Source organism: Sceloporus undulatus, chromosome 3 (genome assembly GCF_019175285.1).
Source record: "Sceloporus undulatus isolate JIND9_A2432 ecotype Alabama chromosome 3, SceUnd_v1.1, whole genome shotgun sequence".
NCBI lineage: Eukaryota > Metazoa > Chordata > Lepidosauria > Squamata > Phrynosomatidae > Sceloporus > Sceloporus undulatus.
Genome location: NC_056524.1, coordinates 228,642,562 through 228,656,577, shown reverse-complemented (window position 1 = coordinate 228,656,577; position 14,016 = coordinate 228,642,562). Strand labels below are relative to the sequence as shown.

The window sequence follows — 14,016 nt, the reverse complement described above, 5'->3', positions numbered from 1 at the left end:
TTTTCAAACAGAGAGTAGGCTTCAGGTTTTTTTTTCTTTCCAATCTCCTCAGTGGGAGGAGAGGGAAGGAGGATTTTATTCTTTTCTTTTGCTCTGGTGTGAGGAAAAGGGGGGTACCTGCCTTTTCACACAGAGAGTAGGCTTGAGGTTTTTTTTCCCTTTGGTTCTTTCCTCATCTCTTGGTGGGACAAGAGGGGGAAAGGAAGCACAAGGTTAGAGGACCCTGTTGCCTGTGTGTGTTTGTGCTGTTGCGCTAGGAGAGGAAGGGGGGGCAAGTGTTTGCCACAGCATCCCTTCAAATAAACAGCTTGGGCTTGAGTTCGCTGAAGCTGTAATCTGATCACTGGGCTACAGACAAAGGAATTCAGTCGCCAGTGAGGCTGTTCTTTTCTCTCTTTTTTTTCTCTCTACCTAAAAGGGGAGGAGGGAGCCAGAGGTCCTTTGATCTTCTGGCTTGGCTGGCAAACAGAGCAATATAAGTTGGTATTTATGGCTTAGCCTAGGACGGATCTTGTTTCTGGTCTCTTCTCTGGCTTTCTGACTAAAGAAAGGGGAGGGGGACTTTTAGCCCACTCAAGGAGGGGCTGCTTCTTTTCTCTAGCTAAAGAAAAGGGGGGGTTAGTTTAAAAAAAACCATTTTTTTCCTGTGGTTACTGACGCCTGGGAACACCATCTAGTGGTGGAGTTGGAGAACTGCAGCATAAACAGTTGAGTTTTCTGTCTTAGTTTGTTCAGGGAGGAAAGTGGGATTTTCCAATCTGGGTTTTCTCTTCTTCTCCCTCTCATCTCTGGCCCATGGTGTGCAGTGTTTAAGCACACCCATTCCTTTCAGCAAGCTATTGTATTTTTTTTTGTTTGTTTGTTTTCTTAGTGCTTTCGCGTGTCTGCATTACAGTTAGCATTTAGAATAGATTTCTACACTGTGGCACAGCCGTTGCCATGGTCAACAAGAAGGTAACTACCAAGTCAACCCCAGGAGGGGAGGGCAGCACTACTTCTTCGACATCTGGCGCCTCAAGTAGCCAGGACCATGCTGCTTCGTCACTGGCGAGCCCATCGTGCCCGTCCAGCCTAGATATGTTGACCCAAATACTCTCCACATTTACAGAGACACAACGTCAACAGGGCCAATGGAGCGAGCAACAGCGCCAAATGGCTGAGCAAAATAGACAGTTGGCTGAACGTAATGAGGCTCTGCAGCGCCAAATGGTCGACCTCCTTGCTAATCGCAGCCAGGACCAACCTTCACCTGCACCAGCATCAGTGCGGCTTGAACCACCTCGCCGGTTTCCCCTGTACAGGAACGGCGATGATTTTGAAAGCTTTCTGGAAAGTTTTCAGCAGACGTGTGAACTCCACGGGGTTGCGGAGGATCAGTATATGAACGAACTTCGGCCCCAGATCTCAGGGGTTCTCCGAGATGTGGAAACCAGTATGCCGCAGGGGGAGATGCAGAACTTTCAGCTCTTCGTACGGAAGGCGCGCCAACGCCTGGGTATCACTCCGGAAGCAGCCAGAAGGCGCTTCAGGGACACACCCAAGAAGCCGGATGCTTCCGCCGTCGACCTGGCTTATGCGATACAACGCAACAGAGAACTTTGGGTGCAGGTAGCTAAGATAACTTCGCTGGAAGAGGTCTTCTTTCGCATGGATCTGGAACAATTCTTGACTTATTTTCCTCCTGACGTGGTCCATCATGTGTTGGACAAGGACCCCAAGACACTGCAAGAAGCTGCAGAGGCTACGGATTCATACCTGGACCTCAAGCGAGCTCAACCTCCAGTGCCCAGTGCTGGATATCTCAAGAAGTCGCAGCCTGGACATCATTTTCAACGCAAGGACATCTCTCAGCCTCAACAGTCCAAGGCTGCTACACCGAATCCGCCCCAACCACCCCGTCAGTCGCAGCCTTCTCAGCCACAAGCCCGTCAGTCTCAAGCTTCTCAGCCACAAGCATCTCAACAACCTTCATCGTCTTCACAAGGTAAACCTAAGGCCAAAGAGGCACCTAAATGCTATTCTTGTGGACAATTAGGCCATGTGAGGGCCCAATGCCCACAAAACCCTACAACAATAAATGTGATGGCTCAGGCCGAAGCTCACGTGGCTGAGTCTGGTGCAACAGTAGATCCTGATCCCTCCATGATTCCTGTTCACCTCAGACACACCCTGTGGGTGGGTGACAAGGAGGTGGTAGCTTACAGGGATTCAGGCGCACAGATTTCAGCTCTGCATCGATCCTTTGTGGACCCTAACCTCATCGATAATGACACCAAGATTCTGGTAAAAGGCTTCAGGGCACCACCGAGTCTCCTGCCGACGGCGAGAGTCCCCATCAAATACAGAGGATGGACGGGACTCTGGACTTTTGCAATATACAGCGACTATGAATGCCCTGCCTTTGTGGGGGAGGACTTGCACCGCCATGTCCAGGAGGCGCAGCGAAGTTCCCCGCGCCGTCCCAGACCAAGGCGAAGCCGCAGCGAACCCAGGATGCCCTGTCATGCCAGTGCACCACAGGAGGCTCCTCGGGCAGACGTGGTCCGCCAGGGCGAACATGGTGTGACAATGCCAGTCTCTCATCCTACAACACCCCTACCTGAGGGAGGGGAGAGGGATGTGGTCCCAGCAGCTGTGGCCGCTACGCAGCAACCACAGCCACAGGATATCCCTGAACCACAACGGGATATGTCGCCACCAGCGGACACTGTGGCGCCAACTCCTGTCCCAAATGGGGACAACACTTCGCCTACAACTGGACAACTCCCTGCTCTACCTTCTGTGGAGGAGCAGCCAGTTCTGGTCTCAAGGGAACAGTTCCAGAAGGAACAACACTCGGATCCAACCTTGCAGGCAACGTGGTCCTTGGCGAGGGGTGAGTCACATACCACTTCTTCAAATGACCGCAGCAAGTTCGTGGTGGTAGATGGCCTGCTCTACCGTGAATTCTGGCCTAAGGACTTTAAGGAAGACTGGTCACCACTAAGACAACTATTGGTCCCAGCTGCATACAGGGCCAAACTACTCAGCCTGGCGCATGATCACCCTAGTGGCCATGCAGGAGTTACGCGAACGAAGGACAGACTTAAGAAGGCTTTCTTTTGGGACGGGATGAACAAGGATGTAGCCATCTTTGTCCGATCCTGCTTGGTCTGTCAACGCGTGGGAAACTCCAAGGATCCAGCAAAAGCTCCTCTACAACCACTAGCAATCATAGAGGTACCTTTTCAGAGAGTGGCAGTGGACATTTTAGGGCCTCTTCCCCGGAAAACTGCCAGGGGAAAGCAATATATCCTCACATTGGTGGACTTTTGCACACGGTGGCCAGAAGCTGTCCCACTGGGTGCTATCTCAGCCAAGGCTGTGGCTCAAGCATTGACGGACATCTTTGCTAGAGTAGGGTGGCCTTTGGAGATCCTGACGGACGCAGGGACTAATTTTATGTCCAACGCCATGGACCGTCTCTGGGAGACACATGGAGTAAAACACCTCACTTCGGTCCCTTATCACCACCAGACAAATGGCCTCGTGGAACGCTTTCACTCTACCTTAGGGACCATGATACGAAAGTTTGTGGATGAGCACTCCAATGATTGGGACTTGGCGCTTCAGCAATTCCTTTTTGCCTACAGATCTGTCCCACATCCTAGCTTGGGCTATTCACCTTTTGAGCTAGTCTATGGTCATGAGGTGAAAGGGCCACTGCAGCTGGTGCGCAGACAGTGGGAAGGCGACCAACCTTCACAGCAAACTAATGTGGTAGACTTTGTCACAAAGCTGCAAAACACGCTCAGGACAGCGTGGCAAGACGCTCACCACAATCTTCAACAGGCACAGCAAGATCAAAAAGCTTGGTATGATCAGTTTGCCAGGGCATACAGCCTTTATTGCAAAAAGTGTTAACTCAAAATGCACACTATAAATGTTGTAAGCTTTTGAAGCTCCAGTGGCTTCCTCATTAGGCAAAGGTGTTAAAAATGATACCGGGGGGGGTGGACGATGTTAGTTATAGTCCTGCATTTGGTCAGGATGTTGTAGTCATAGTCTTCAGTTTTGTAGTCTAATGACCACAACTATAACATCTTGATCAAATGTAGGGCTATGGCTAACATAATCAGTCCCCCCTATATCATTTTAAACAACTTTGCCTGATGAAGAGGCCAATGGAGTTTTGAAAGCTTGCAACATGAATCATATGCACTTTGGTTGGCCCAATAATGGTATCACTGTCTTGTAAGTTTTCGATGATAATGTACATGCTAGATGGTTAGTCACAAATGGACCACAGACTTGGGTCCTGAAGCCCCTGCGTAGAGAGGTTGAAAATAGGGGGTCTTGGAAATGTCTCATCCACAGCGTCACCATGAGTTGAGGTCAACTGGAGAGAAGTTAACAATCACAAATCAGTCTCTGATAGGGTTGCCATTCATCAGGACCTCCAAACTGGGACAAATGTAGGACAAAATGTTCAAATGTAGGACACTTTTTTGTGTCCTACATTTGAATAGGAGCCTCCGAGGCTTTCCCTGTGGGCCTGGGCCCCGCCCTTGGCAGGGGCGGAGCCCAGGCGGAGAGGGACTCCTCCCCTTCAGGGAGGCTTTCCCTGCAGGCCTGGGCCCAAGCGGCAAGGGAAAGCCTCCCTCAGCTTGCTATATGTCGCCAGGGAGCAGGGGCAATCCCGGGGACGGGGCCAAACCGGGCCGTGACCGTGCGGCCCCGCCCCAAACCGGGAAAGTCCCGCCCCCAGGCGGGATATGGCAAGCCTAGTCTCTGATCTCCTGTGTCCCTTGGACACTGCACACCACACTCTTTGAAGATTTAATTCCCTTCCTGGCTGTGCTCCTCGACCTCAGTCCATGTGAAAAAGGCCTGATCAGGCATGGGCTGTTAGTGAGATCATAATTTCCTTTAGGGCAAGAGCAGACTGAGAGGTGTTGTGGCATAACAATGCCAGATGACATTTCTTAAATTCTACAGCTGAAGGCCTCCGGAGGTGGCTGCTTTCTCTGTGGCCGTTGTAATGTAACAAACATCTGAGTTTGCTTAAGGCTTAAATGGGAGGGAGCAACCAGGGAGGAAGAGGAAGAGGAGCAGCAGCTGCAAAACTCTGAGCTGGAAGCTGAGGTCAGCTATCTCTCAGCTCCAAAACCAAACAAACCCTGAAGAAGGAACACCAGGGAAAGGAACTGAACCACTCAAGAACCCACATAAAGAAAAGTATTATTGACAACACATTTGCAAAACAGGACACCAGAGAAAGTGTGCAGACATGGATCAGCCATTGGAGAATGTGGGATATTTAGTGGGGAGCCAGCATAGTGTAGTGGTTTGAAAGTCAAAGTAGGGCTGCAATTGCACTGCAGAAATAATCCAGTCTGGCAACACTTCAACTGCCAATTCTGGGGATTCCATAGCACTGAGCCAAGGCAATAAAAGTAGTGTCAAACTGGATTATTTCTAGAGTAATGGATGCAGCCTAGGGGGTTATTCACATTATGAGATAAACTGGTGTTGAAACCAGGTTATTTCAGGGTTGTTCACACTGTGCTTGAATGCACCCAGTGGGCAGTGAAAAAGTGACTTTACCCATTTCATTTGGCACTGAGTAACTAATGGCAACTTTACCTCAGAACAACAGGGAAGTACTTACTCAAGTACCCCAAGGTGAGATTAACAACAACTCACCAAAGAGCATTTTCAGCGACAGCTCCTACCTATTGGAATAATCTCCCAGAAGAGATTTGACTCAGTCCTACCTTGGATGCCTTTAAGAAGGCGTTGAAAACCCACTTCTTCCGGCTAGCATACCCTCCTGACTCTTTATAAAGAAAACTATTCCCCAAGTCTACCTCAAGATGTTTAATTATGACTGATAGATTGTATGTTATTCAGATGACTGTTTTATACCATGTTTTTAATATTTTTATTGGAATTATTGAATAGTATCTGTAATTATACTTACACTGTGTGGTAATATGATACATATAAATCAACTGTACCTGTAAACCACTTTGATCTTGTTGGAAAAGCAGTATATAAATAAAGTTTTATTATTATTATTATTATTATTATTATTTCTTGGGGGGCCAGAGCGATTAGCATCTCCGGTAGTGCGAACGCAGTATCAAATTGATCTGGTTCGTTGAGATCCATTTCCGGCCATGAGGCGCTGCCATGTTTATCCAAAAGTGGCGCCAGTGTGAATGCTGGACTAGGTTGGGGAGATTTGATCGCACCGCTAAACATAGTGTGAATGTCAATTTGGTATCACATTACTGCACAGATCTGCATCTCCTCGGTACAAAAAAAGTGAGTGTGAATGACCCCTAGGATTCTGGGAGACAAGCATTTGAACCCCTGCTCATCCATGGAAACCCCTAGGTGACTTTTGGGAAGTCATATGCTCTCACTCTCAGAGGAAGGCTATGGCAAACCTCTTCTGCAGAAACTTGTCAAGAAAACCCCTGATAGGTTCAGCTTTCGCTTGCCTCATGTTGGGAATGTAGAAAGCTCATGCTAACAACTTCTCAAATCTGTCTCAAAGGTGTTGCACGATCCCTTTGCCAACAGGGTGAGCAGATGCCCTAACTGCAAAGGAGGATAAGGCACTGAAGAATGTCGGTCATTCAAGAAAATGTAGGACATGACAAAATAAAAGCTAAAAACACTCATGTAGACGTAAATCTGTGCTTCTTAGCCGTGCTCCAAATGGAGGACATTTTGAAATTCCTCCTACTGGACTGAAGGTTGAATGTAAAACATGTCCTGGAAAAAGGAGGACCTCTGGTCACCCTGAGCTAAAAACACTCATATAAATGTAAATCCATGATGAAAATGGAGGCCATTTTGGAATTCCCCCTGGACAGAAGGCTGAAATGGAGGACATGCCCTGTAAAAAGGAGGACATCTGTTCACTCTGAGCTGAAACCACTCATATAAATGTAAATCCACGATGAAAATGGAGGACATTTGGGAGTACCTCCTGGAGGGAAGGCTGAAATGGAGGACGTGTCCTGGGAAAAGGAGGACACCTGGTCACCCTGAGCTCTGAACATAGCAATGCAAAGCCATGCTTCTCAGCAGCAGCAGCCCTGCAAGAAAAGCCCTTGCTCTGGAGTGGAGGGGGCTGCTGTAGGGCTGCAGCAGGGCCACTAGGGGGCGCGCGGGGGACCCTTCCCTGCTGCTGCGCCGCCGCTGCGCCATTAATACAAAGGCGAGCCAGGAAGCGCCTTCTGCTCGCTTTCGCTGGGACGAGAATGAGAGAGAATGAGCCAGAGAGACACCTTGGTGCATCTGTTTGCCGGAGGGTAGGTGCCTTTGGGCTGCAAGGGGGTCCCTCCGGCCTTTGGGGGCAGCAGGGGAGAGGGGCAGCCCGCTCCAGAGCAGGCCTCCCAGGGAGGAAAGGAGGTGGGCCTGGCTCTCCTGTCCTCCTGGGCAGCCTCTGCCTTCCCTTCCTTCTTGGTGGGAGCTTGCCTGGGAATCTGGAGCCACAGCAGGCCACCAGCCCCAGAATCCCCCAGCATAGAACCAGGGCAGTTCAAGTGGTGTCGAACCATATTAACCTGGTGCCGCAATAAACTATCATCCCCAGAATCCCCTAGCAGGGAGCCATGACACTTAAAGTGGCGTCAAACCGGATTACTCTGGTGCTACAACAAACTATCACCCCCAGAATCCCCTAGCAGGGAGACACTGAAGTCCAAGCAGTGTCAAACCAGATTATTCTGGTGCCACAACAAGCTACAGAATTCCCAGAATCCCCTAGCAACTCCCAGAAGCATGGCTTTCGGTTTCATGCTAGGGGATTCTGAGAATGATAGTTTGTTGTGACAGCAGAGTAATCTGGTTTGACACCACTTCAAGTGCCATGGCTTCTTGCTAGGGGATTGTGTTGTGGCTCTGCCCTGGTGCCACAACAAACTACCATTTCCAGAATTCCCTAGCATGGAGCCATGGCAGATAAAGTGCTGTCAAATTGGATTATTTCTGCAGTGCGGATGTACCCTGAGTTAACATGTTTAAGATTGAGTCGTAAAGAGGTGGTGGTGGTGGTAGGTGGCAAGGGAGCAGGATTGGAGGCTTACAGGGTTTCACAAGAGAATTACCTCTTGCTCCTGTTGTCTGTCCTGGAGTATATTTGTGTAGCACAACATTTTTCTTCCATTTCTGTACCACAATCCTAGTGGGGCAGTCAGTGAGTCTCATCACTGGGTAGAGCATATGGGATTTGCAGGATTATAGAAGCATTGTTTTTATTTAGAAACATCCTCCAAACTGATCTTGCACACACACACCTTGAAAAGTAGTTTGTTATGGGTTTTAGTGTTCTGTGTTGTTGTTGTGGACCTTCAAGTTGTTTCCAACTAATGGCGACCCAAAGGCAAATGTATCACAGGTTTTTCTTGGCAAGTTTCTTCAGAGGAGGTTTGCCATTGCCATCCCCTGAGGCTGAGAGTGTGACATGCTCAAAGTCACCCAGTGGATTTCCATGACTGAGCTAGGATTCGAACCCTGGTCTCCCAGTGTCTGAATCCAGCACTCAAACCACTACACCACACTGGCCCACATATTTAGTGATATATAACTTCCATTTTATAACTGAATTCATTTGAGCTTAGTTAATCAGCGGCTAGGATGAAGGAACCAAGGTATGTGTTGCATAAGTAAATGGAGCTGATGCTGAATGAGCAGCGAATTTAAATACTGGAAGGTGAGATCTACACAGTTTGTCATGGTTTGTTGTTGTGTGCCTTCAAGTCATTTTCTGACTTATGGTGACTCTAAGGTGAGCCTATCAGAAAGTTTTTTGGAAGATTTGTTCAGTGGGAGCTTGCCATTGCCTTCCTTTTAGGCCGAGAGAGTGTGATTTGCCCAAGGACACACAGTGCATTTCCATGGCTGAATGGGGATTTGAACCCTGGTCTCCCAGAATCCTAGTCTGATGCTCAAACCACTATGCTGAACTGCCTCTAGCAGAAAAATCATTTATTTATTTATTTTTCTCTTATTTATTTATTGTTTTTATACCCCGCTCTTTAGAAAGGCTGTCAGAGAGGCTTACAAATTGGTAATTAGACAGTTCCCTGCCCTTAGGCTTACAATCTAAAGACACGACACACATGTCATTAATGCATTTTATAACCTCTTGCACATAAAGTCCAATTGGCAAGCTCAACCCATTATCTAATGTGCTTTATAAATTGGCCCTAACTCTTTAGTAAGTAGAGAATCAAAGGATGATACGTATCTATATAAATATTTAGCTGTGCAATCTAAGATTTTCTAAGGGCATTTCCAGATTAGAAGAATTCTAAACTTTTCTGCTAAGAATACAAACAGGCACAAACCAGTGAAGTGGGAGGGAGCCAGTAAGTCTTGCTCTTACAGAAATAACTGAAGGTATATTTGTTGCTTAAAAATGAAGTTGGGACACTACTAAAGCAGGGAGATATACAGTGCGCCCTTGGTATCTGCTGGGATTTGGTTCCAGGACTCCCTATGGATACCAAAATCCATGGATACTCAAGAGCCATTAAATACAATGACACATTAAGATAGTGTCTCTTGTATAAAATGGCAAAATCAAGGTTTGCTTTTTGGAATTTTGTCTGTTTTAAAAACATTTTCAAATGTTCATATTCGCTAGGGTTAGGGGAACAAGACCCCCGTGAATATGGAAAAAACACAAATAACAAAAACACTGTTTTTACCTGAGAGGACACCTCTCTAGGAATCTCTAGGTCCTCCAGTGCAACTCTGTGGTCAATGTCCAACAGACACTGACCATAGAATGGCACTGGAGTAGCTACAAATGGTCTTTCAGTGCAACTTTTAGTTAAAGTTGACCACAGAGTTGCACTGGAGGACCTAGACAGTCCTAGAGAGAACATATTAATCAAATCCGTGAATAATCAAAGCCGCAAATACCAAAGCCGCAAATATGGAGGGACGACTGTATATCCATGGATATAGAGGGCTGACTGTAATTGAAGCAGGGGTCACAAAATGAAGGTTCATTGCTGCACAAAACAGAATACATGCTGCTTTTTTAGTGTTCGCTGTTGTATTGGCCGTTGTATTTTAGCAACACCTAAATCTACTCATTTCATCTAGATTTGGACCACCTAACATAGGAACGGATGTGTTACACTGAGACAGATCAGAAGTCCATCTACCATAGTTTTATCATTTCTGACTGGTAGCTGTTGTCTGTTGTCATTGGCACTTACTTTTGAACAACAAATGTATAGAGTGGCACTGTTTTGTGACTTTAGGGAGAGATTGCTTTAACAGCATTCCTTTTGGGCACTGCTTTTCTCCAAAGTTCTTGAAATCTCAGTTCTCACTGAAGTTCTTATCTTTGCAGAAGTTAGAAGACAGCACCACAATGCAGACATTAATCAAACATTAATTAGAAGTCACCATCTCCTTTTGTTTCCCAATAATATGGAGTATCGGGAATCCAAGGCATAATTTGAAGCCCAAATCAAAGGGCTCCTTAGGTGCATCTGCACTGTAGAAATAATGCAGTTTGACACCACTTTAACTGCAATCTCTCCATCCTACAGAATCATGAATTTGTAGTTTTGTGGAGCAGAAGAACCCTTTGGCAGAGATGGCTTGTAAAACTACAAGTGTCACGATATCTTAGGATGGTGCTTCAGCACTTGCAGAGATGTCAGGCTGCATTATTTCTACAGTGTAGATGCACCCTTCAAAGCACGCCTTTGATCTTATGCAGAATACTTTTATCAGCTCCTGTCAATTAGGAGCAACTGGAACAGACCAAGCTGGAATTTGGCAGCTCTTTTCGAGCTCCAACTCTTTCCCAGCTTGAAATTTCAAACTCCTCAAAGGCTTCCTGCACCAAACTAGCCCCCTTTCTCATGGGTTGAGAGAAGAGAGCATGTTGGGGAGAGAGATGATGGTTGTTGTTATTGTTCTGTGCCTTTGTTTTCGATTTAGGCAACCCTAAGGCAACCATATCACAAGAATTGTTCAGAGTAGATTTGCCATTGCCTTCCTCGAGGCTGAGAGCATGCGACTTGCCTAAGGTCACCCAGTGGGTTTAATGGCTGAGCCAGGTGTCCAGCCCTGGTCTCCAGAGTCGTAGTCCAACACTCAAACTACTACATCATGCTGGCTCTACTGCAATAACACATCTAGCAATGTGTTTGTTCTGCTTTCCCCCCTAATTCTGTACTTATGAGCTGACTTACTAGTGTCATTTTTTTGTTGTTGTGTGCATTGAAGTCATTTCTGACTTACAGCAACCCTGTCCACAGGGTTTTCTGGGGCTGAGAGTATGTGACTAGCCCAAGATCACCCAGTCAGTTTCTATGACTGAGTTGGGAATTGAACCCTGGTCTCCAGAGTCCTAGTCAAACCTCTGCGACACACTCAACCTTTTAACTCGCTTTCCCTTTTCGAGGCTCATAGGAGAAGGTTGGGAAAGGTACTGTAGCAGAGTTGCAAAATAAAGTAAAATATACAATGCATTTCTACTCTCTAGAGGCAAAAGTGGTGGAGAGATAAAAACTCTAATTGCTCAGATAAAGTGGTTTCCTTTGAGAAGACCCAAACCTCTGTAAATGTATTGGTCACGCATCTTCAGTCTCCTCTGGGCCAGTTTAGCTTGGAAAAACGCCTTTCCTAGTTCAGTGGGACGTTATCCCTGAAAGAACCAGTGTGGTGGAGTGGTTTGAGTGTTGGGCTTTGACTCTGGAGACCAGGGTTCGAATCCCCACTGAGCCATGAAACCCACCGGTGACCTTAGAGAAATCACACTCTCTCAGCCTCAGGGGAAGGCAATGACAAACCTCCTCTGAACAAATCTTGCCAAGAAAACCCTGTGATAGGTTTGCCTCAGGGTCACCATAACTCAGAAATGACTTAAAGGCACACAACAACAACAGCAACAATAATAATGTGGGGTAGGTAGAGGTAGTGTGATGTAGTGGTTTGAGCACTGGACTAGGACTCTGAAGACAAGGGTTCAAATCTCCACTCGGCCTTGCTTAAGTCACAACTGGCTGTATCCACACAAATAATCCAGTTTGACACCCCTTTAACTGCCAGGGCTCAGTGCTTTGGAATTCTGGGAATTAACGTTTTGTGAGATACAGTATTTAGCCAGGGCGACCAGATGTAGGCACCACAAAATGTAGGACAATACAAAACTAAAAGCACTCCTATAAATGTAAGTCCATGCTTCTTACCCTTGCTCAACATGGAGGACATTTTGACATTCCTCCTGCAGAGTAGGTTGAAATGGAGGAAAAGTCCTAGAAAAGGAGGACCTTTGGTTACCTTGGTCTAAAAACACTCATATAAATGGCAGTTAAAAGTAGTGTCAAGGTGGCTTATTTCTCCAGTGTGGATGCAGCCAGAGCCATGGTTAAATATCTCACAAAACTACAAATCCCAGAATTCCACAGCTTGGATCCAGGGCAGTTAAACGCAGTCTCAAACTAGTTTATTTCTGCAGTGTGAATGTCAAACTGTCTTTTTTATTTCTTGACTGGAAAGGCACACAAAAACACCCCACGGGTCCAGGAATAATCCAGTTTGAGACTGCTTTAATTGCCCTGAGGCTCAGGGCTAGGGAATGCTGGGAATTGTAGTGTATTGTAGCACCAGAGCTCTCCTCAGGACAGAGAAGGCTAAATTATCTGACAAAACTACAGTTCCCAGGATCCCCTAGCATTGAGCCAGGGCAGTTAAAGCGGCCTCAAACTGGATTATTAACGCAGTGTGTGTGTGTGTGTGTGTGTGTGTGTTTTGGAAACATAGGAAAAAAACAGCGTGAGGTCTGAGAGAAAGAGAGAGCGAGAGAGAGACGTTTCCCTCAGACCTCTTTTCCTCATCTATTCGCCTCAGCTGTCAGCTCTGCTTTCTCTCTCTCTCTCTCTTAGCCCCGCCCCCTTTCTTCGCTTCCGCTCAAACTCCATTGAAGCCCTTTCCCTACGTCGCCTCGGGTCACGTGCTCGGAGCCTGATAGAAGTCTCGCGCCGGTGACGTCACGGCCCCTCTCCAGCCAATAGCGGCTTCTGTTTATCTTGGGCCCTCGTTTCGTATTCAGAAAAGTCAAGGGCCTGCCCGCCCCGCTTTTGTGCGTGTGTGGTTTTTTTGGCCGCTGCCTTAGTTCCACTTCAGAGAGGAGGCGGGCGGGCGCGTTTATGATGTCTCTGAGAGAGGAATAGCAATACGAGCCATTCTCTTTCTGGCCTTCGTTGGGAGAGAGAGGCAGGAGAAGCTCCTGTCCTCTGGCCCTGGCTCCTCCGTGGCTCTCAGCCGAGGATGAGAGAGGATGAACCGACAGGACACCTGCGTGCACCTCTTGGCTGGAGGGTAAGGTGGAAGTCAGCCCTGGTTCCCCTCCCTTTGCTCCTGGTTTCTGGAGGGAAAAAACGTTATGCAAAAAGGATTTCGTAGCACTGAGGTCCAAAACACACTGCAGAAATAATCCAGTTTGAGACCGCTTTAGTTGCCCTGGCTCAATGCTATAGGGAATTCTGGGAACTGTAGTCTTTGTGAGACATTGAGCCTTCTCTGTCAGAGAGAGCTCTGGTGCCACAATGAACTACAATTCCCAGGATTCCCTGTAGCACTGAGCCAGGGCACTTAAAAGCGGTCTCAAACCGGATTATTTCCGCAGTGTGTTTTGGACCAAAGGGTGCATTCATAATGTGGTTTGGCACCGCTTTTTTAAAGCCCTACAGCTCCATCCTGGGATTTGTGGCTTTGTGAGGTATGGCTTGGGTTCGATTCCCGGCTCGAGCATAAAACCCACCGTGGGCAAAAGTCACACTCTCTCAGCCTCTCAGAGGATGGCGGCAGCAAACCCCGCTCTCTTGAAGGAACTTGCCAAGAAACCCCTGTGATGGCTTCAACTGGTAAGTAAGAAATGACTCTGAGGCACACAACGACAACAACATCAACAAGTCTTTAGCCTTCCCCATCAAAAACTACAGATCCCAGGATACTGGAGGATGGAGCCCTTTCGTTTTGGCTTCA

General features: G+C 47.3%; 1 protein-coding gene across 2 annotated transcripts in view; it reads left to right on the top strand.

The window, feature by feature from the left end:
- Positions 1-7,175: 7,175 nt before the first annotated feature.
- SLC25A36 (solute carrier family 25 member 36) overlaps positions 7,176-14,016 on the top strand; it is a 50,410-nt gene continuing 43,569 nt past the window's right edge. The window contains exon 1 of one of the 2 annotated variants that reach the window (XM_042457817.1): positions 7,176-7,307. In XM_042457817.1, coding sequence (XP_042313751.1) covers positions 7,267-7,307 — 41 coding nt within the window. In that variant the 5' untranslated portion in view covers positions 7,176-7,266. Of the gene's footprint in view, positions 7,308-13,074; positions 13,351-14,016 lie in introns of those variants that run through there. The other variant, XM_042457816.1, reaches the window with a different exon arrangement.